A 24,673-nucleotide genomic window follows, 5' to 3' on the forward strand; every position below is an offset into this window, starting at 1 on the left:
CAGAGGATAGTATAATTTTAGGAAGGAAGTGATAGAATTAAGTATGTGACAAAATAAGTGCTGGAACCTGATAGATAGTATAAGATTATGGTGCTTTACAGTGCCTGCCTTGCACTTGGCTGACCATGTTTTTGTCCCCAGCTCCACGCCACTGCATATTCTTTCCCAAACGATCACCGGAGTGACTCCTGAACAAAGAACAAGTTGGTGACTGTTGTAAACCATATATCCCATTCAGAGCTATATTAAATTAATCATGCTGTGTATTTAAAAATATTAATTAGTAAAATGAACTATAGGAATAATAATACATTAAGTTAATTTGTAAAATGTATAAATAATTTTTTTAAAAAATTTTATTTACTATACTCTATCCTTGTAAAAGGATAGAGTATAGTAACTGCTTGTGACTCAGAACATTCCTATAGTTACAACAGAAGACAGAAAAAAGTTTGAGATTGTTACCAAATATTAACTGAACAGTTGTTAAAACATTATGGTAGGGTATGAGATGATACCAATGACATGCACTTCATGGTCATTTTTCTAAAATTCCTATAAGAGTATAATAATAATTTTTAGAATAATCAGTGATTAAATTATTAATCAGGTCAAATATTACATGATTTCTTTGACAAAATACCTTTCATAAGTTATGATGACTTCACCTCTCAAAAGTGAAACATCATCATCATCATCATCATCATCATCATCATCATCATCATTATCATGCCATTGATCGTCAATTTTCTCGAGCGGTCTCAGTAACATCTCCATTTGTCTTAGCCCTGAGATTTTAACAGCCTCTTTTTACTTGTCCTTCCCAATGGTGTCGTATTGGAGGCTCTTTCAGGGTCAGGGGAATGAGACCCATCATTGTTACTGGTTTGGGCATATGAATATGCCAAGGGGAGCTTGCCAGGCTCTCCCATAATGAAAAGAATAAAATTCACAAAGATTCCATGAAAACAACTGCCAGGATATGTCTAACACACATTATCCCACCTGTTATTCCCAAGGATCAGCATTAGACTCCAAAACAAAGACCTGGAGGATAAGTCAGGGGTGTGAGCAAGAGAGGACAAACCTCTAGCCCTGACCTGGGAAGTCCCTGCTTTGGAACCGGAAATGTTCTGATGGCAGGCACCCTCCCACATCAGGTCACAGCCCCACATAGTGGAGGTACTGCCAGATGCTCCTTCCTCGCCTGGGGATGCATACCAGGCTGGAATTCGGGGTCAGGACAGGCTGGAATTCTGTCAGGACAGGGGTGATGGGCTCGGTGAACTGGAGAGGATACTGCAATGCTGAGATCCGGGACTCCTCCCTGGGCCCAAGGACAGTCCTTATGAGCCCAGCAATCACTTAAGTCCTAGGCCAGGAGCTCCTTTGATTAAACACCCCTGAGGTTCAAGGCTGCCCACAGCGACCACAGCCCCCACAGAGGTTCTGCCATTGGGGGCAGCCACAGGGACTCAGCATGAACAACCTTTTTCCTCATTCTGCTCACAAAAGTATCATGCGTGTATGTCTGTCAGTGTGTTTACAACAGGCACTGCTCAGGACTTATTCGAACTTGGCACTCGGGGGTCACTTCTGTTGTGGCTTGGGGGACCTTTTGGAATTCCGGGAATTGAACCTGAGTTGACCTTATGCAAAGTAAGAGCCTTCCCCACTATATGACCACTCCGGCTGTTTCTAAATAAATTTCTTTCCAACACAGCAGGAGTGATCCCTACACAAATATCTCCTCCTCCACAAAAAAAAACAACTACCTGGAATTGCTGTTTGAATATTCAATACAATCAAATCTAGTGAATTTCCTTATAAAATAAAAAAAATAAAAAACCAAATACCTTGCTTTAAATATAGCCTCTTTACACACAATATTCACCCCAACATCTGGGAGTCGCCTGGTCAGGGCCAGAGAGCTGATGAATAATTGAGAGATGCATTTCAACTTGACTTGAGCAGAAATTCTTTATCAGGAAAGACACCAAAGTGGGGCCAGAGAGACAGTTAAAAAAATATGGTGCTTCCCTTAGTGACAACGATTAATCCTCAGCATTCCATATGAAACCAAGATCACCAGTGGAAAATATTTCTGAGGGTAGAGTCTGGAGTAAACCTCTGGGGAATTATAGGTTTGCCCAACTCCACACCCCAAAAAACAACCAAAAATCTGTCAGTGTCACTGTCATCCCATTGCTCATCAATTTACTTGAGTGGGCACCAATAACATCTCCATCGTGAAACTTGTTGTTACTGTTTTTGGCATATTGAATATGCTACGGGTAGCTTGCCAGGCTCTGATGTGCGAGCAAGATACTCTCGGTAGCTTGCCAGGCTCTCCGAGAGGGGCAGAAGAATAGAACACAGGTCGACTGCATGCAAGGCAAATGCCCTACCCACTAGACTATTGCTCCAGTCCCAACCAAAAATAATCACAGAAATGTATACTCATTTACAAACCCCAGCCACACGATAGGACCACTCCCCCAGAATTCCTCCTCGTGGCTGCCAATGAAAAAGATGGGCTTCAACAGGGTCTCTCACCACTGGGGGCTGAGTAGCTGACCCTCAGAGTGATCTGGCAGCTTTACATAGGCATATCTACATCACAAGCTGCAGGATAGGGCCAGGCACAACCCCTTGTTGGGAGGGTTGGGACGATCAAGACCTCTGCCATTAGCAGGTCCGGCATCCCCAAGACCTGCAGCTCCCCATGTTCAGCTCCACAAGCAGGTGACTCTGCCCCATCGCAGAGCTGGAGGTGAAGATGTCCTTAAGGATCAAGCACTCACACCCGAAACCCCTATGCCACGCTAAATCCTCACACTGCAATCACCAAAGCTCCGCATCCTCCTAAGGACTCCGGAGCAAGTCAGACCACAGAATCCCACTGAATATGGGTAGGAGGAGTTAAAAACAACCAAAAAAGTGCCACCAAAGCAGGCATGGCCTAGTCGGTCACAGTACAGGGACTGGAGTTGAGAAGCACTCATGTCCTGTCGTTAATCAGCCTTCAGTGTTCCCCTTTGATGGTGAAGTAAGAAACATAGAAACACAGAAAGAGACACAGAGTCCATTATATAAAAACAAGACAAAATAAACACATACATAAGACCCAACGGGCTGGAGTGATAGCACAGTGGGTAGGGCATTTGCCTTACACGAGGCTGACCCTGGGTTCAAATTTTCTGTCCCTCTAGGAGAGCCCAGCAAGCTACCTAGAGCATCTCATCCACAGGGCAGAACCTGGCAAGCTACCTATGGTGTATTCAATCTGTCGTAAATAGTAACAACAAGTTTCATAATGGAGACATTACTGGTGCCTGCTCAAGCAAATTGATGAGCAACAGGATGACAGTGATAAGACCAACAAACATAAAGCAAAGCCAAGAACAAAACCAAAACTAAAATCACACAGCACATTTTGTCTTATAAGGGTAAGTTTCTAAGGTAACAAGCTTTGATTCATTCGGTACTAAATTTAATTTTTCTGCTTACTACTATTGTCTTTCAATAAAATTCTTTAAAGTTATAAACCTCTATAAATAGAGAGCACAGTAAATAAGGATTTTGGGGATCACAGAATAATTTCAGATGAGGATGGAATGAGAGGTCATAATTAAATAATAAAATATGTAATTTTATCCAGAAAAATCAAGTATAATTCTTGATGATGAATTCAAAGAGCAAAGATATAGAAAACAAAATATTTATTTTTGTAACTCATTTTGTGATATTCCAATTATTCATCTAGACCTAGAAGAAGACAGATGGAAATTGTAGGTGAGGTGTAGGATGGGAGATAGAGAATTTTTCCTTGTGTTCTGTATAGACAATAAAAATGCATGCGGTATTTTTCTTGTAGTTTCATATGTAATATTTTGTTAGATTTTTATATACCCTAATGTAAAGAAATAAATATTACTATTGTGTGAACTGGAGTGATAGCACAGAGGGTAGGGCATCTGCCTTGCACATGGCTGACCCGGGTTCAATTCCTCCATCCCTCTCGGAGAGTCTGGCAAGCTATTGAGAGTATCCTGCTGGCACGGTAGAGGCTAACAAGCTACTCGTGACATATTTGATATGCCAAAAACAATAACAAGTCTCACATTGGAGACGTTACTGGTGGCCACTTGAGAAAATTGATGTACAACGGGATAACAGTGCTACAGTGCTACATTGCCAACAATAGATATGACATTTAACAATCTGACATTTAAATAATTTAATAAAGTTGTTTTTTGTCTGTGGTGAGTGGGATCAACATCAAGGCCTCACACATGCAAGCAAAGAGCTCTACCACTGAATCACATTCCCATAAGAAATGAAGTACTGGAGGAAAAAAATGTGTTGGAGAAAGAGAAAATAAAAAACAGGGAGCCTGTGAAAACAGAGAAGAAATAATGAAGTGTGTGTGTATGTGTGTGTGTGTGTACACATACCATGCGAAAGAGGATGAGAATTAGAGACAGACAAAGACAGGATATCTTAAGAGTTGGTTTTAAATCCAATCACTCAAAAAGTGTTTTAATTTTTAGTTTTAAGAACCTAACCCTATCTTTCATGAACTTCCTCAGTAATAACTTACTGCTTTTAGGTCTTCATCTAGTAAGTCTAATAATCAGAAGCGTCTTCAGTGACACTGGGGGCCACAGCACCTAGAAAAGACAATAGTTTATGTGGGGCCCACACATAGTACCTGGGATATCTATTTCCTCTCAAGGCAAAAGCAATAAGGGATGTAACAGACTGTTCCATCTCTCGCACTTCTTATAAGAACTGGCCAGATGTTGTGATGTCTTGGGAGATTAAACACTCCCTTGAGAGAATAAGGTCAGATAAAAATAGTCAAACAAAAATTTTCTTCATCTTCTTATACAGTTATTTTAACAAAAGTATTACTGTGAGCAGTCAATAGTCTCTATTAGTAAAAATTAGTATCCTGAGTAAGAGTGTGTGTGTATGTGTGTGTTATGTGTGTGTTGTGTGTGTGTGCTCATAGAAAATACTGTGTTAAGGATTCAACAGACAAAGGCCTGAATTACCTTCTTTCAAAAAAGTAACAAAATGGATGTAATCACTATCTAGTGCCTATATTTAAAGTGAATAATCAATCTAAAATAAAATAGAAATGTCCTTAGTATCACTTAGCAGAATCTCAATAATATCATTTATCACAAAATATGATGTCCATGGCCTATGTATCTTAAAATGAACACATAGGACATTTTTCTAGATAAAATAAAAGAACAAAGGCATTATAGAAAAAATATTCTCCATACAATTCACCTACATTAAACTTAAAAATCTAAGTACTTCTTAAATTTACTGTTGATTATGAATGGTTGAATAAGTGACTCTTCCATGCATAATGTAATACCTTATGCATATTTAATTATTAACTGAGTTTATACAAAACCTGGAAAATATAATATACTGCATCTGTCCACACTCAGTTTATGTGAAGTTTCCAGAATCTAGAAATATTAAACTGCTATCCTTAGGATTCAGTTTAGATTGATAGTCAGCCTCAGTAGTTAACAGGCTCTCATTATTTTTTTTCCATAGCAAATGTCTTCTATTAAATACCTGATTTACAATAAAAAAAAAGAAATTCGCATGCAACACTCTCCTGAGATAAAGTACAACCTATTTTATTATATTGTCTATGTAATCATTATAAGATTTACTATTGCTGGGGACCAATCCTGTATGAATAGGCCTGAAGCAGGGGTGCTGCTTCAGGATTAAGAAAAGAGACAGAAATGAGACAGAAATAGAGAGAAAACGCCTGGAATTCCAGGGGGCTAACAGTCTCTTGAACTGACACCCTTGACTGTCCTTAGCTTACATTATTTATTGCTTAGAACCAGTAAACATCAGGAGAAGAGCAAACATTCTTTTGTTGGTTTAGACTTACATATCTGTGGGTATTGATTAAATATAAATATAAACATAGATTTAGGCTAAATATAAACTTGCCTGTTGATGTAAGGAAGGAAACGTAGGCTTCCTTCAGGAAAAGTTCTTCTAGGCCATCAGCATCCTAGGACAGTGCTCCAGGGGAGCATTCCACTTTCTGGTTCCAGTGTTCCGGATGTTCTGGATTCTGGTTCCCAACAACTGTTATAACTCTATTCAAACGCATCCTTCCTGGATTATCAATTTCATTCTAACTAAATCACCTACAAGAGTAGGTACCATTGTTTATGGCAATTCAGCATCATGAGGTGGATTGAATTTAGAATGCTGAAAGTTGAGTCATTACAAATATCTGAACCAAGCTTGTGATGGAAATTGTCTTTTCCACTTTCAAGAATGCCAGCTCTATTGACCAGGTGTTCTTCTAAATAGATAAGAACTAAGGCTGCCTACACTCCCTAGAGTAGCCTAACTAAAGAATGGCTTATTTACCTTTTTCTCCCTTTCCCTTTTTCAGGTTTAGTGCTTCCTCCTATTGCCTCGGACCTCTATTGATTGAGGTCATCAAATCCAAAAGTTCATACTCCATCGATGTTACAGAACAGCACTATTGATGTCATATGCCATCCCAAAATGAGATGCTAGTTATAAGAACCTTAATTGACTATGAATTCATGACTGGATCTTCCAAACCTCAGAGATAAGGAGAACACTGGTGCATATATTACGTGGCAAAACTGTTACCACAACATGAGTGAGGCTGTAAGCTAGATTGCTGAGGAAAAAAATAAATAAGTGGGGAGTTTGGGAGCCCTCTGCCTGTCTGTGGCCTCTGTGTTTGTGGGTCTTAATTAAATTATGTGTCCTAATATAGAAGAGTAAAAGTTTTGCATCTAAAAATTAGCCTTCAGCAGAGGAAAATAAAGCAGAAACCTATACATAGCTGCTATGTAACTACTAACTGCTGTAATTTTTAGCCCAAACTGGTGAACTGCTATGGGTTTAATGTTTGTTTATTTGTTTGTTTGTTTGTTTTGTTTAGGGAGCGCATGCAGTGATGTTGAAGACTTATGTCCTGGGTCTATAATCAGGACTGACTCCTGCTAGACTTAGGGAACCATATGGGATATAGGGCATTGAACTCAGATCAATCAGGTACACGGCAAGTGCCCTACCTTCTGTATTACCTCTCTAGCCCTGGGTTTAAGTGTTTTGTGTGATATTACTTTAGAAAAGAAGAAATAAGTGACCAAAGTACCAAGACTCTCACTTGACAGATTGAAGGCCTGGGAGCTTTTCCTGAGGTATATGGGGACAACCAAGAACATAAAGCAGACACTTATGAAGTAGGAGATGCCTTCTAAAACTTTTAAGTAATGAGTTTAATGCTTTCAAAGGTGTGTATGGTGTGTATTGGTGGCGGTAGTGGGTGAGGTATAGTGGGTGGCAGGATAAACTGATCACTAGTTCTATCATCTAAAGGGATGTGAAAGAGGAATGGAAGTGCACAGGTTCCTATTGAAACTTATTTCCTCTTCCTCCGCCCCTCTCAGAGAGCCCGGCAAGCTACTGAGAGTATCTCGCCCACACAGCAAAGACTGGCAAGCTACCCGTGGCATATTTGATATGCCAAAAACAGTAACAACAAGTCTCACAATGTTAATATTACTGATGCTCACTTGAGCAAATAGATGAGCAACGGGATGACAGTGACAGTGACTTGGATTACTATTTCCTAGTATTGAGTCTATCCAGCCTTCCAAGAGAAAATTCACTATTTTAAGGATGACTGAGCATGTTAAATAAAATCTATCCACCTAAAATCAAGCAGAATTTTGAATTTTTCTTAATTTAGAACTGCAGCAATAGCACAGCGGGTAGGGTGTTTGCCTTGTACATGGCCAACCCGGGTTCGATTTCTCTGTCCCTCTCGGAGAGCCAGGCAAGCTACCGAGAGTATCCTGCCCGCACAGGAAAGCCTGACAAGCTACCTGTGGAGTATTCGATATGTCAAAAACTGTAACAAGTCCCACAATGGAGACGTTGCTGGTGCCTGCTAGAGCAGATAGATGAACAATGGGATGACAGTGCTTCAGTGCTACCTAATTTGCATGTTTGTTTTTTTTTAAAGAAAGCTCTATGTTCTTGATGTTTATCTAAATATATGGAGAGAATTATTTAAATTTGTTTATAATGGGCCAAAGAGTTTGTATGGTGAGTTGAAGGCTTGCCTAGCACACAACCGACCTGGGCGTCATCATCTGCACTGCATGTAGTCCCCCTATCATCTACAGGAATGCTCTCCGAAAACAGAGCAAAATAAGCCCTGAGCAAAGCCAGGTGAGCCCCCAAACAAAAATAAATAGCTATTATCAACGCCAAAAAAGAATATGTGATATGCTAAAATGATTACAGAAAATTTAAGGCTTAGGAGAAAGTAATCATAAGAAATGTTTCATATGTTATAAGTGTCACATATGACCAATTTGGTGACCATTGATTTATACATGTGTTTAGAGTAAAGTTTAAGTAGTATGCTAATAGAAACTTGACAGTAAACTGTAGGTTTTCTGTGATCTGCTTTAAGTATCAGTTTGAATATACAAGTGTTTCTCAGTCCTTTTCTGATCAGAGCCTTTTCAAACTTGATTCCTTCTCCGGTGCTGCTAGTTTTCTTCTTAGTCTCATGACATGAATTCCCATTTACATGAACTGTGTAAGGGGCTCTTGAAATATCCTGAGGGCTGGGGGTGTCCCTTAGTTGAGAAAAAATAAACACAAATTTCAGTATTAACTATTGGCCCTTTTTTTTGAGGAAAATGTTGTGAATAATTTTATTTTAAGTCATATTCTTGTATATCTTCATGTTTTCCATCATCGAGTCATTAAGGGAACAGAGTTTTTTTAGTTTAAAATGTTTTAAAACTTTTGACAAGACTTTCGCAAAACAAAATACCAAGGCACTCGTTATAAGTGATCACAGTTGTTTTCTTGGAAGAATCTTTGGGATAGGACCACACAAAATGATCCTCTTTCCTTGTAATAGGGATATATTAAATGAGTTAGGTATTAACCCTTGGGCTGGAGCGATAGCACAGTAGGTGAGAAGTTTGTCTTGCATGCAGCCAACCTGAGTTCAATTCCTCTGCCCCTCTTGGAGAGCCCAGCAAGCTACCAAGAGTATCTCACCTGTACGGCAGAGCCTGGGAGGTTCCCATGGCATATTCAATATGCCAAAAAACAGTAACAACAAGTCTCATGATGGACACGTTGCTGGTGCCTGCTTGAGCAAATTGATGAACAACAGGATGACAGACAGTGACAGATATTAACACTTTTAAAAGTTAATAAATTAAATTTATAAAAATACAGAATATAAATCTTAAATAATTATCTAAGTTTAGTTATAGTCAAACTTAATTCTTAATCCTATAACTGTCAACAGTATGGTTCAGCAATGACTAGAGGTTGATTGTCAGATAAGGTTGAGTTCCATTTTCTATTTTCATATTTATTTATGAGGATAATAGATCAAAATCAGTAACAACAGAACTCAGGCAAAGGGATATACACACATCTGTAGGATTACATAGCCTCAGGTTGTTTAGGTTTATTGGGTTACTCCCATCACAGTGCTCCCATTCCTCTGTGTTTATTTATAATTTCTTTCTTAGTGTTCTGTTGACTTGTAAATATTGTTTTTCTCTTCTCCTTGAGTCCTTTGCATAGTTTATTGAGAGCCATGTCCTTTTTGTATGGACACAGGAAGACTTAGCAAATGCTATGCTTTTGTAACCTGGGAGTCATTTGACTCTACATGATATTTTCCTCCTGGGCATCTGTTCTCTAGACCTAAACCTCAGCTGCCCTTACTTCCTAGCACCCCCAAAAGCAGGGTCCCGACGAGGGACGAGACGGATCCAGGGCAAGCAGTGAGTTGTGTGCTACCCTGGTATCAAAATGGGCCTGGCCAAAGTGCCTAATGCTTAACTATAAATTAAGAGCTTGATCATGGACAAATGTTGTCATGATCCAAACAGTGATAACTAGATTTGGACCCTTCTAGGGTGAGGAATGATTAATCTGGCCTGAGTGCTGTGGTCTGAGTCTGTGGCAAGATGTTGCCAGGAGAGCTGCCTTGCAAGCCTCAATGTATCTCTTGCTATGTCCATCCAAAATTAACTAGTATTAAGATGTTAATAAGTGTTTGGACTAAGGAAAAGAGAAAAACACCTTAAGAGTCAGGAAGGGCTTTGAAATGCCCCTAGGTTGAGTTCCCTTTGAACCTGGCTGCCCTTAGAAAGGGCTTTCTTACGTTGATTTTGCTACCTGGCAGTGTGTAACCTAGGGGCAAGGGCAAGAGAGGAAAAAGGGAGGAGAGAGGTGAGAGAGAGGCTGCAGTAGATCCAGAGAGGGGATGGAGATGGGAGTTTGGGAGATGAGAAAGATGGAAGATTGAATAAACGGTAACTAATCAGCAACCAGCTTGGTCCTCGTTCTTCCTTCGCCTGTCCTTGGCCAACGGCCATCCTGATCCAGCCCATACATAGCGGTTCCAGAGCACTGAACGTGGGCGGTGAGACAGCTGCCCGGAGAGCCCAAGAGTGCTCACGCCCTTCGGCGTGCCTTAGATTTTTACACACATCTGTTTTTTATATTTGATAACAGTTAACAAATTCATGAACTTCTATTCTAAATGCCTCTTTATTCAAAATATTTCTTTGCATATAAATGACAATTTCTTTGTTGTTATAGCTGTTACATTTTCATGTGAAGTGCACATATTTATAAGTATATTAATAATAGTATCTGTCAGTTGATATAGCTGTTAATTTATCCATTTATCTATCATGTGTTTTATTGTATACAACATTAAATATACCACAAATGTACTAAAGATGGAATGTGAAACACAAGACATGGTTCCTGATAGTTTAGAATAGAAGAATCATTAAACCATCTCTATACTAATGGGTAGATATTATTATTATGTGTACAAATATTTATGATCTATTTACTAAGGAAATCAATATAAATTTATAGCACATATACCAGAGATTTAAAATAAAACAACATAGTGCTTTCCCAAAACAAATTGAGTATTAAAAATTTTAAAAAGTAAGTAAAATTGTGCATGTATTATAATAAAATTATTGACAGAATAATTAAGGGGAAAAGCAGAACATCAATTCTATTAAAATGTTTTAATATTAATAATATAAATTTTGTTTAAGATTTATGTTAAACTTTGAAGTTAAAGATTTAATAAGCTTAAAGTCACATGATCAATGTGATAGTACAGCAGGATGTGTGCTTGCTTTGCAAGTGGCAACTCTGGGTTAGATCTCAGGAACCCCCATCATCCCTTGTGTCAGCCAGCAATTATTCCCTATACTAGTGTATCCCACCCCCAAAAATCTTTAGTGTCACCTGGAGGTTAAATATATGTATTCAAATATGTAGAATCATCCACCTTGTAGAGAAACCTTGCTGTGTTGTCATCATTAGGTTGGAAGGAAGGGCAGTTATAAAAGAAAAAAATGTACACATTATGCTACTAACTTGCCCATTAGCATACAGAAAATTTTAAACAAGTTTATTATTTAAACTTAAATAATTAAATATTAAATGATCAATGGGATGACAGTGATACAGTGATTAAAATATTGTATTATGATCCTCTATACAACACTGGATGCAATATTGTATTAAGATCCTCTATACAACACTGGGTGATAAATAAGATCAAGAAATTATCAAATATTACCATTGTCTTGGCAGGCAAGAAGAAAATATCCTAATTTTAACAAAACTATACCTTGGGGCCAGAGAGACAGTGTAGAAGGTAAATAAGGAATTTGTCTTGCACACATCTGCTGGGATCACCCTGAGCATAATCATCTATGACTCAACAACCCCCTCCATAAAATATCTTTGTAATAACATAACAATGAGAATATATTCAACAGAAAAAAAGAAATTAAAAGTAAAGAGACTCGAGGTCTTTTTTAACAAAGTCCATACTTGCCTACTTGAGTAAATGTACCCTTCCCTTGAGTATCTTGTGTATGGAAGACCTTATCTGTTTGGTTTTTAGGCTATAAACCAATGGATTGAGGACAGGGGTCAAGAAGAGGAAAAGATTAGCCATAGTGACATGAAGAAGAGGAGTTTTAAATTTACCAAACCTATGAATAAGAGCTAGTATAATGAGTGGTACATAAAAGATGAAGACAGTGAAAATATGGGAAACACAAGTATTCAGTGCCTTGAGTCGTCCATCTTCCGAGGCAATACCCAGTACTGTTTTCAAAATAAGGATGTATGAGATGACAATGAACACAGAATCAACTCCAAAAGAGGAAATAACAAGGCACAATCCGTAGATGATGTTGACTTTTACAGGGCCACAGGCCAGCTTCATAACGTCAGGGTGGTAGCAGTAGCAATGAGAGAGAATGACACCCTTGCAGAAGGACAGTCTCTTCAGTAAAATTGACAAAGGTGCCATCAACATCACACCTCTAACTATGGCTGCAATCCCCATCCCAATAATTCGCGAATGGGTTAAAATAACAGTGTAGTGCAGTGGGTTGCGAATGGCCACAAATCTGTCAAAAGCCATGGCCAAAAGAATGGCTGACTCCATGGAGGAAAAGGTGTGAATGAAGAACATCTGTGTTAGGCAACAGTGGAACTCAATCTCTCTTTGATTCAGGAGGAAGACATTAAGTACTGTAGGTATAGTTGATAAAGACAGACCCACATCTGTGGCTGCCAGCATTGACAGAAAGATATACTGAGGCTCATGAAGGCTGGGGGTGTTTTTGATAACAAAGAGGATGGTAGTATTCCCTAGGAGGGCAATGAGATACATAACACATAGTGGGATAGAGATCCAAACTTGTAGAGCCTCGAATCCAGGAATTCCAGTTAGAAGGAGAGTGGGTGGTTGAAACCAGCTACTGTTTAAAAGATCCATGTGGATAATCAGGATCCAGTATAGATGAACTTTCAAATATTCCTGTTGGGGGAAAAAAACCACTTATTTTACCAGTTTAAGCAACATAACTTAGTATCTTACAGTTTTGAAGGTCAAAAGTATAATATGAATCTTGCAGGCTAAGCTAAGTATTGCTAACAAGTTTGTCTTACCTCTGGAGGTGCTAGGAGAAGAGCAGGGTTTTTTATGCCTCTTCTAGCTTCTTTGTTGTTTTGTTTTGTTTGGGGGCCACACCAGGCTCTGCTCAGAACTTACACCTGATTTGGATTTCAGGTGATGTTTGCAGGAACTGTATGGGGTGCTGGTAATAAGAATAATTATAATAGTATATATAAATATAATAAAAATATGCAATGTTTTATTTTTATATTTTGTTATAAAATATAAAAATATAATAATGTATAATAAAATAAGAATAAGAATAAGAACCAAGCTATTTGTTCTATGTGCAGGGTAAGAGTCCTACTCACTGTGCTATACCTCAAGTCTCTTTTCCAGCTTCTTTTTGTTTGTTTTGGGGGTAGACCTGGAAGTGCTCAGAGCTTACTTCTAGCTGTGCACTCAGGGACCACTCCTAATGGACTCGAGGGACTATAGGGAATTCTGGGAGTTGAACCTCAGTCAGATATGTGCAAGACATGTGCTATACTATCATGTTAGTCCTGCTTTTCTAGATTCTTTTTTTTAATTTTAATGTTAAAAAATTATTAAAGCACTACTATTTACAAACTTAGCCATAGTTGGGTTGTAGCCAAAACTGTGTTTCAACACCAATCTCACCACCAGTGTCTTCTTCCCTCCACCTGGGTTCCCAAGTTTTCTCCCACCCACTCTCCATCTCCAGCCTCAACAGGCACATTTTTAAAGTTGGTCTTGGAGTTTGGATCTCTTGTTTTCAATGTTGTTGCCTCTGGTTTAAAGTTTTAGCTACATGCCACTTCTTTACACCACCGATTAAAAAATTAATTTTTCAATTAATCTCTATATAATTCCTTCGCCCCTCTTGGAGAGCCTGGCAAGCTACCGAGAGTATCAAGCCTGAGTGGCAGAGACTGGCAAGCTACCCGTGTGTATTGTATTAGATATGCCAAAAATAGTAACAATAAGTCTCTCAATGAGAGACATTACTGGTGCCCGCTCGAACAAATGGATGAGCAACAGGATGACAGTGAAAATTTCATATATTCATTTCAAGTTTTTTTTTTCATGTGTGAAAAAATTATGAATAAAAGTATGATTCATGCCCTCCCATGTTCAAAGTCAGCAACAAGTCATAATCCATACAAGTATACTTTGTCCTAAGTCTTTTTCCCCTGCCTTCTTATTAAAAGCCCTGTGACTATATTATACCTACCCATATAATCCAATTTTCTATTCCAAGATCCTTAAGTAAGTCACAGTTTTTAAATCACTTTCCCATTAAGAAGACATATTTAGTTCTTCAGATTTTAGGATGTCAATAGTTTTTGGTGGCGTTAATTTTTTCAGTTGACCCAGTTTCAAATAATTTCTCCAAAGGATCGTTACATATCTATTTAAAGTAGATTTTTAAAATTATGCAGGTCAATGACTATTCTTTAACTTAAGAAAACATGGATTTTTAGATTTTATGTTTGATTCAATTGTTTAATATAAAAATTTCTCTCAGAAATATTTCTATTTATTTATATTTGTATCTACTTTTATCCTTAGTAATCTTATAATACTCAATAAGTTCAAGTGTTTTCCTACATCAATATCATAATAACTATATCTATGTATATATATATGTATATATATCCAGGCATCTGGGAAGAGATATTTTTCCAATCACTATGTCTGCAAAAGTAGAGTATATATTATTTTAATAATCAAAAATATTCTCATCATTACAAATATATCACATGACAACATTCATTTTTTCAATTAATTTCTATTAATTAATTAAATTCTATGCAATTTAATATATTCCTTTCAAATTATTTTTTCAAATGTGTGAAAAAATTAAGTGAATATTATTGCAGCCTTCATTGGTGTTAAAATAGTAACAATATTTATAAAAATATTTGAATAAAATTTAAAATATCTCTACTTTGCAAAAGTAATACATAAAGTTAATAATTTCTAATACTTCAGCAATATGATTGAGTTCAAGAGAGTGTAGAAAGTAAGCCATGTTCCTTTTATGTGGCTACAGCTGTCCCAATTCTGGTTCAAATTCCTAGCACCAATATGGCCCCCTGAGAACTCCTTGGGGTGTCTCCTGAGCACATAGCCAGGAATAGCTACTGAGCACTGTTAGGTACAACCCTACTCCCCCAGCAAATCCAAAAACTTTTAAAAGAAAGAGGTTGGAGCAGAGAGACAGACCACAGTTTGAGCCTGTGTTTTGTGAACAGGAAGCTTAGACTTATTCCCAGAACCAATGTTCTTCCCTAAACACAGATGAGTTACCCTCCCAATTCAGGGCTGATGTAGCCTCTGACCACCACCAGGTGCAGGTGTGACCTCCCCACCAAAATAAGAAAATGAAAAACAGCATAATTAAAGGAAATAGTGTTAATACGTCTATCTTAATTCTAGGGTAGAAAATAGTTCCTACAGTTGGTTACATACTATGTGATACAGTTGTTTTGATTAAAACAAAATAGCAATGTAATCACATTTAGATATGTAGGATTAGGGTGGGAGGTGAAAGTACTATAATAGTGATTAACTATTATCTGAAAGAGTCTGAACTTCTAAAAAATAACTTATTTAATCATGTTTAAAAGTACAGCTAAAAAATAAGACCCTAAAAATAAATATTTGATAAACATAAAGGATTTCTTCTTAGGTTAAAGAACTTAAAGAGAATTAAGACACTATTCTTTTGCGTTTACTTTCTGGCAAAATTAAAGCTATAGTTAAAAGAAATCCAAATATAAAATCATATAGATACCATCTTATAAATGTAAATGTATCTTTGCAAGTCAAGGCTTTGTCCTATCCATTGATTTCTAATCTTTCTTTAAGTAAATGGTTCATATGTTCTCAAGAATTTCTCTCATAAATATTTCTCTTAATTTATTTAATTATATTGGTATCTACTTTTACCCTTAGTAATCTTAATATCTATAATATTTTAGTACATTTTTTCATAGAATGCTCTGTAATTTTTTTAGAATCATGTCATTTAACTGAGAGACTGAATGAGCCCTCCATAAGGTTTTCTAATAAAAAGACTAATTGTTAGAGATTTAGAATACAATTTTTTCTTTCCACATTTTATGATTACATTACTAGCCCTTTCAGTAATGATTATGCCTAAACTATTATAATTTCAACTCTGTTCACTTTGGTAGTTTAATTCCTCAACCATGATTTGACCTATTCATTTCTACATCAAAATATTTGAATACCTTTTGCTATGATCTCAAATGTGATTGTGTTTAAATTAAATGATAGTATTTAAATTCTTTTTTAATAACTTGATTAAAAGCAAGTGTATACTCAATACTCTATAAAATCTTTACATTATTATTTTCTATTGTGATAAGTTCTCAAGTTATTATAGTCCCTAAAAATGCACTGATTTTCTTTTGTTGATAACTTATCATATGTGTTTTCATCTTATCTTCAACTGTTACCTAAATAAATTTTCCTTATTCAATTTGACTTTAAGTATCTTTAAGAATGTGATTATACACAATGAAGTTCAGTACAAAGATAATTTAAAACTCATTTGAACATAGAATACATAATAAATTTGTTAAAATAAAAGAATCACTTGTTTACAGATGTCTGCTATTATATTTATTTTCTACCTCCTGTTAAAGAATTAAAACTCACCAGATATTCAATTTTCCTTTAAACTCTGATTTACAAATTGATGGTGTCCTCCTCTCCACTGGGGTCCATTTAGAAGTGAAAAGTATACGCAACTGAATTTTAAAAGAGAGCAAGAGAATCAGATAAAGAACATTTGTTTTGGCATTTACCAATTCAATTTTCAGATAGTGTCCTGGATTACCATTTGTTTGTGACTGATTATCAATTTTAGTCAGAACAGTATTTCAAGGGCTATTTCTGAAAATACAAGCAACTTAGAACTCATTTAACAAAGTATATGTCACTTACAAAATTAAAAAAATAAATGTTTACAAGATATACTTAAATCATACTTCCTTGAGAACTCAAGACAAAATTTTGGTCTCTCTCTTATTCTATTTTTTCTCTTCATTATTTTACTTTCAACTCTATGATATGATTCTTGACTACTTTATTAGTTTTATGTATTCCTATATTTTTCTACTCTTTCTTATTCACTTTTTTTAGAGCACTGAGCTTCCATTTAACTTCAACTGAATTGACAGAAAATTTCAATTAAGCAGCTTTTAAAGATTTAAAGCTTTTAAATCCAATTCTTCCTTTTTTAAATAAAACATACTTAATAATAATTTTATGTTCTGTTCAATAATTTTATCATTAAATGGCACCTTTAACCTGAGCCCACAATAAGATCAGCATCAGAATTATTCTTTAGAGTCTTGCCTCCTTGACATTGACAGAGAATGGGCGGTTGGTTTCTCATTAGATGTTAGTAACCTCTGATATTGGTATCGACTGGACCTTATTTGCTGCAGTAATAGAATATATTATATAAAGGTCCCAGAGGGAGATTATCTAAATATTCCCATGATAATGGTTTAAGTATGATACACATGAGATTTCACTAAGATAAATTACTAGGAGTCATGGTAATGCAACTTGTTTTCCTTAATAATTCAGGATCTTTATAATGATGACATATTCAAACATAAAACAAAGTTCAGTTGCATTTCTGTTCTTGCTACAATCCTAAAGTAAATACGTCTTTAAGAAAAGTTTTTTCTGATAAGTGATCTTTAAATATCCAGCCTTAGTTTGGATGATGATGGAAGTAAATAATTTTGAAATGAAATTCTTTACCTTAATTTTAGAATTTGAAAATTTGTAATTATTTCATTACCGTTGATTGTGTTTTATTGACTACAATTTTGTGGCCCCCACCCTTAACACATCAAGCTATTCATTAAAGAATTCATAGATCATGTATCTCAGCTTAATCCAGGACAAAATCTGAAAATTGGGCTGGTAAATGCCAAAACAAATGTTCTTTATCTGATTCTCTTGCTCTCTTTTAAAATTCAGTTGCGTATACTTTTCACTTCTAAATGGACCCCAGTGGAGAGGAGGACACCATCAATTTGTAAATTGACACATGCTTCTCAAGGCATGCGAAACTGAATTTGGCTCCCAACACTACAAAATAAAAATATTCAGGTTAGTTTATGTGTGTAATAAAATTAACAGAGACCAAAAAGTAATCTATGGTACACAAAAATAAGGAATCTAGTTTTCACAATGGCCAGCCTAAGTACCTCTTGTAATATGATGTACAGAATTCAAGAAGTGCTAATTTCCACTGGAAGTGAAAATATTTCACTTTCATAATTCAAACCAATTATATAAAATTACAATATGATTTAATTGAGGATCCATGTTACAAAATACTATATATAATTCAAATAGCTGTAAAAGTACATGGGAAGAGTATAAACTACCTAAGATAGAGGCTTTCACAGAATGACTGACACACAGTTGATGCCCAGAATCTTTCCCAGTTGTATTTCTTAGGACCAGTGGGCTCATTTCAGCCAAGTAAGGACCTCACGCCTCTTCCAGGAATAAGAAAAGCAGAAAAATCAGATGCCTTTGTCAAAGATTATATCCCTGGAATAAAATTAGGTCTCCAGAATGTAACTGACAGGAATGTAACTTTCAGGTGGGCTAGATGTTGTGGGCCAAACAACAACAACATAAAATCTATGTGTATTCTGCAGGTAATAGAAATTTGTTGAGTAATGCTGACTTGCCAAAATCAAAGTATAAGAACTTGCTGAACCTAGTGCTCAGGGTCCCTGTTGAAGCCCGCTGTGCCAGATGGATACTTGGAATCCGCCTAGCTAAAACAATAAACCTTGCCATGTCTTTTGCATTATCGGCTGTGTTCTCTGTCCTTGAAGGGTAGTCGACTCAGGACTCTAAAAATATCCAACCTATGCCATTTTGAATGTTTGTCACCTTGTTACTTCCAATTAAGGTTATTTGACGCTGCATAGCTCAAAGAAACTGTTAACATTACTTCAAAAATGTAAGTAATATTTAAGTATTTTAAGAGATATATAAGAATTTTTAAGAGATATATAAGATTTATTACAAGAGAGATTTCATTTCTGTAATTAAATTTTACCAATCATTAAATACAAATGATTGTTCACAAACACATATCATGTAAAGGGTTGAAATTACATTAAACAGATTAGATAATTCAAAGAAGTAGCATATTATTTGAAAGGAGAAAAAAGTGATGCTTGCACTATTCTAAATAAAATGCAAATAAATACACTTAAATATTTAGTCTTATTGAGTAATTTATGAATGATGAAGAATCTCTTCTGGTGGAAAAAGGGTCCTGGAAAGTTTCCTTATGCAAAATGGAAGTTTTTTACAGTTAGAGCAAAAGGTTATCAGCAAAAGACTTCAGGCACAGACAGGCCTGCCTCAGGGAAGACCAGGACTTTTCGCATGCAGATTACCTTTTGCTGACTAGATTTCCTGAGGGTTATATTCAGGAAGGGGTTGAAATTAATAATGTTATGTATGATATCTTAATTTGGAAAATGCAGGTTTGAGGCTAATGTTCTCCTTAGTGCTTGCTTCTTTTTCCATAATAAATTAAAAAGAAATTTCTGCTCTTAAGAAACATGGCAAAGGGGAAATTGACTTAGAAATACAAAACAACCCAGGAGTCAGAGCAATAGTACAATGAGTAATGCTTTTGCTTGCTTCACCCTATACCCCATATGGTACCCCAGACTGCCAGGAGTGATTCCTAATGCCAGGAGAAAGCCTTGAACACCATTGTATCTGACCCCAAAACAGAACAAAACAATTGCAATTTGTTCCATAAGATTTGTGGGTATTTTGATTTGCTACCTGAGGTCTGCTCTGATTTGTTACTTTTCAGCAAGCAATCACTGTATCACTGTCATCTTGTCTTTGTTCATCAATTTACTCAAGCGGGTACCAGTAACATCTCTATTCCTCCCAGCCCTGAGATTTTAGCAGCCTCTCCTTACTCATCTTTCCCAATGATTGGAGGCTCTATGTTTAATAGACATTGGAGCAATAGACATTGGAGTAAATACACATATGTGAGATCATATAGTATTTATTTTTTGCTTTCTGACTTGCTTCACTTAGCATGGTACCCTGCTATTTCATCGAATAGAATGTTTTAGCAAACTACAAAATTATGTCTTTACTCATGTTGCATGAACGTTCTGCAATCGGAGGCGCTGAGGTAGGAACGCGGAAGAAATAATCACTGATTGGAGGACTAAGGCTTGCTCTGGCTCTTAGCAAAGGCAGAGGGCCTCGTGGACCTCCTTTTATTGATCATGGTACCTCTAAAGGGCGCAATATAGTGACGTCACCAAAGGCATCAAAAAATGGTACAGGGAGAACATTGAGACAATGGGAACATATTGTTTCCTTGTATGGGTAGGCCTATAGCCTCGGGAAAAGAATACAGAACTGAGAAGGGAAAGATACAAAACCGAAACTGAAACCTTCTTCAGGCACCTGGATTTACATCCCAAAGACTAGGCTGTGCTTGCCACTTCAAATACAAACTGGGCAGGCACCTGAAATCTGCATCCCAAAGACAAAGCTGGGCCTGCACCTGAAATCTACAATTTACAATATCAAAGGTCAGGCCTGGCTAACACCATCTGCATGTCAAAGACCAGCCAGGCTTCTGTGAGAGAAGGAAAAACTGCTCTTTTCAGTATTCTGAAATTATTTTTCTGAAGGCAGCTTGAAGGGGGAAAATGTTCAGCTTCATCCAAACCAGTCAGGACACACGAGAAGTCTCGCCCATTTTCATGGGTCCCTATGTTCCTGTCCGTAGCACGGTACAGTATACATGGGCTCGCCCTGATAGCTCAGTCCAGCCCCAACATACTCACCATGGAATATTCGAGTTGTGTATATATACCACAATTTATCAGCTAATCTTCTGTTAATCATAAGTTGTTTACAGATCTTGGCTATTTTAAATGGTACTGCAATGAACGTAGGAGTGCATATATTGTTTCAAATTATGCTTTTTCGTTTTTGAAGTAGATTTCTAGGAGTAAAATTGCAGGATCAGAAATAAAAGTTCAATTCATAATGTCTTCAAGAGTCTCTAAACTTTTTCAGATAAGTTGAATCATGGAATGGTCCAACCAACTGTGACTGAGTTACTGGGTTGGGGGGGGGGGTTGGGGGGCAGAGGAGAACATCCAGAGGAGCTCAGGGCTATTCCTGGTTTTCTGCTCAGGGATCACTACTGGTGGAACTTAGGGGACTATATGCAGTATAGGGGATAGAACTGGAGTTGGCAATTACTTTACTCCAATATTGCCTCACTGGCCCTGAGAGTTCGATTTTTACCACAAACATGACAGTACTTACTGTTTCTAGTGTTTGTCAAGTAAACCATTCTCAATGTCATGAGGTGATGTACCATTGTCATTTTGATTTGTATGTCCCTGATAAGCAGTTATCAGGAACATTTTCTTTTAATTTGTTTGTTGTCCATTTTTTTGTAGCTTGAGGATATGTATTTTATTCTCCTTTCCCTATTTTTTAAAAATAATGTAGGAGTACTGCTATTTGTTCAGTCATTGATTAAGCTAACTGAATTGGGCATGAACTCCACATTACTTTTTTTTTAATTGTATCACCGTGAGATAGTTACAAAGCTTTCATGTTTGAGATTCAGTCATACAATGATGGAACACTCATCCTTCCACCAGTGCACATTTTCCATCACCCACATGCCCGTCTTCACTCTGCCTCTATGGCAGACAATTTCCCCAATAACCTCTCTCTAATTTTGGACATTATGTTTTGCTCGAAATTTCCTACCACCATTCAAACCTACGTGCAGGGGAAGATGCTAGATAATTTATTTTCCATTGCTCATTTTGAATATCATGAGAGATCACATCCACAATTATAAATGTAAATTTCTAGATCATAAATGATTGGGTTCCAGAGACATCTCTGTATGGCACTAATCCATTGTGGGATTCAACTGAACTGTTGCTCTGGGCCAGGGCTGTTGGTGGGTTAAGATGGTATCCAGAGGCAAATTGCGGGCTTGATAGCCAGTGTGCTGGGTGAGTGGGGACCCAGGGAGGGGCAGCCCAGGTCCTCTGTCACCATGCAGCCTGGAGATTCAGTCCTGGAACCCCATACTGGGGGTAGAGGGGGTGGTTGTTTGTGGAAGCTCTTGGTTGCTGAGATTCCATCTGTAGTAGGCAGGGAGACTGCACCTGCTCTGTCTGAGGTGCCCTGGTGAAATTGGCCCACTATGGGGCCCGGAGAGATCTCTGGTGCTGTGGTGTCTTCAGTGACTTGCTGCTGTGACTCTGGGCCAGGGCTGTTAGTGCACTGTGATGGCTTTCAGAGGCAAATTGTGGGCATAAAAGCCAGTCTACTGGGTGGCTGGGGACCTGAGGAGGGACAGCTCAGGTCCTCCGCTGCCATGTGGCCTGGAGATTCAGTCCTGGAAGCCACATACCTGGGCCTTGCTTGTGGAAGCTCTTGGTCACCGGGATTCCATCTGGAGTAGGTGGGGAGAGCACACCTGCTCCATCTGTGGTACCCAGGTGAAATTGACTCAGTGTGGGGCCCAGAGAGATCTCCGGCACTGTGGTGTCTTCCAGGACTTGCTGCTGTGTCTCTAGGTCAGGACTGTTTGTGTGCTAAAATCCACATTACAAAATTTTCAGCAGATTATATCTTGGTCCATCCTGAGATGTCAGCATCATGCCAGGGATATGGCAGCAATTTTGGATTGTGGAAACAAGCAGCTGCTGGAGGCTATTCTTGGGCAGGCCACCAGGCCAACCCACCCCTTTTAATTGTTTATAAAAATTAAAATTATAAAAATTATTCATAATTTATGTTGTGAATATATAGGCATTTCCCATGATAACATCAAAGTCAATGTCTACTGTGGGGTGGCATGACTCTATTTCTACATGTCTGAATCTATTTCTACATGTCTGAATCATTATTAATCAGTGTTAAGTGGTACTCTACTTAACTTCCTTCCTTTCTTCCTCTCTTCCTTCCATAGGAAGATAATCATTATTATCTCCTACGCCCTTGTATTTTGTTCAGAGTACATTTATTTCAGAGATGTACAACTCCAAGTTCTGCATGTGTTTGCGTTTCCCATGTCTGCTTTCTGCTGTTTCTTCTATGCCATCCTCTTTTTAATCATTCTTGGTATGCCAATTTGGGGGCCATACAGTATACAACTCTGTACTAATATTTATGTTGTACTACCACCATGTCTTAAGTACATAAGTGTGAAGTTAGGACTAAACAAGTTTGAGAGAAAATTATTTAGGTCTTTTCTTTGAGGAAGAATTCCAGTGAAGTTTAAAATTTATTATAAATTCATAAATAAATAAATTTATAAATAAATTTAGCTATTTATTTTTCTATATAATCCCACTACTAATAGTTGAAGACTTGATTTCTTAATTGAAATTTTGAATTGTGGATGTCTGTCATTGGTCAACATATCCTTCCTGCGTTTCTGTATATTTGTCTTATAATGAGCATTAAAAGTATCTTATATGATTGATGGAAGAATTAAATAAAATTATATATACAAATCTTCTAAGACAGTGCCTACAGAATAGAATAAATGCAAACCATGTTGCCTATTATTAGCAGCATCAAAACAATGCTTGCATGTCCCAAAAACTGACCCTGCAAAAGAGAAATGAGTTGCCTGTATTATATTTCTTCTTTTCTACTCATACTGACAGTCTTCATGAAATATAATAATTTTAGATAATCTTGGGGCTTGTAATCACTTTAATTTCTCAATGTGTAAAAGGAGAAAGATTTTTCTAGACAAACAATTTTAAGAATTATCAGTGTATATCATTAATAAAAAAGGAATGGAACAAAAATCTACATCTGTTTCTCTATCATAAAACTAGTGACTGTTATCTGAGGACATAACTTGTGATTTTGATTTGCTTATCTTTGTAAAAAAAAAGTTGATGAACTTTCAAAATACCGTTTTTTTCCCCTGTGTACCTATAAGTGTACGCCTTCTTTGGTGAAGTGTCTATTCATGTTCTCTATCCTGTTTTTTTGAGAAATGAGACCTTCATGCACATCTCAGAATACCTGTAGTGATGAAGATCAACCTCAAGCCTATTGTTCTTTACAGAACTGTGAGAAACACAAGTACCATAACAAATGCTGCGATTGTGAATTTGAGAAAAAAAGAATAAATTGACTAGGACAATTCAGGCTTCCCTGAAATATTCAGGCTTCCCTAGAGTACCTGTGATACAGGACTTCTAAGAAGGTGGGAGTGAGTGTCAGAGTTTTGTGAATGAAGGACATAGTCGTGCTGAGAATATCAATTCCTAATTGACATAAAATCTATTTAAATAAATTAGGTTGTACCTCAGTAAAAATATTTCCTGAGTCTGAAGAGATGTACAGGTGACAGAGTGCTAACTTTTCGTGTGACCAACCTTAATTTGATCCTTTGCACAATATGTGTCTCCTGAACTCTGCCAGGAGTAATTCCCCGAGCACAGAGTCTGGAGTCAGTCCGAAACATAGTTGGGTATACTCCCC

General features: G+C 37.1%; 1 protein-coding gene across 1 annotated transcript; it reads right to left on the minus strand.

The window, feature by feature from the left end:
- Positions 1–11,965: 11,965 nt before the first annotated feature.
- On the minus strand, positions 11,966–12,919 carry LOC101554781 (olfactory receptor 51I1-like). The gene has a single exon (XM_004618238.2). The coding sequence runs from the start codon at positions 12,917–12,919 to the stop codon at positions 11,966–11,968; it is 954 nt and encodes a 317-aa protein (XP_004618295.1).
- Positions 12,920–24,673: the final 11,754 nt, after the last annotated feature.

This window comes from Sorex araneus, chromosome 6 (assembly GCF_027595985.1).
Source record: "Sorex araneus isolate mSorAra2 chromosome 6, mSorAra2.pri, whole genome shotgun sequence".
Taxonomy (NCBI): Eukaryota; Metazoa; Chordata; class Mammalia; order Eulipotyphla; family Soricidae; genus Sorex; species Sorex araneus.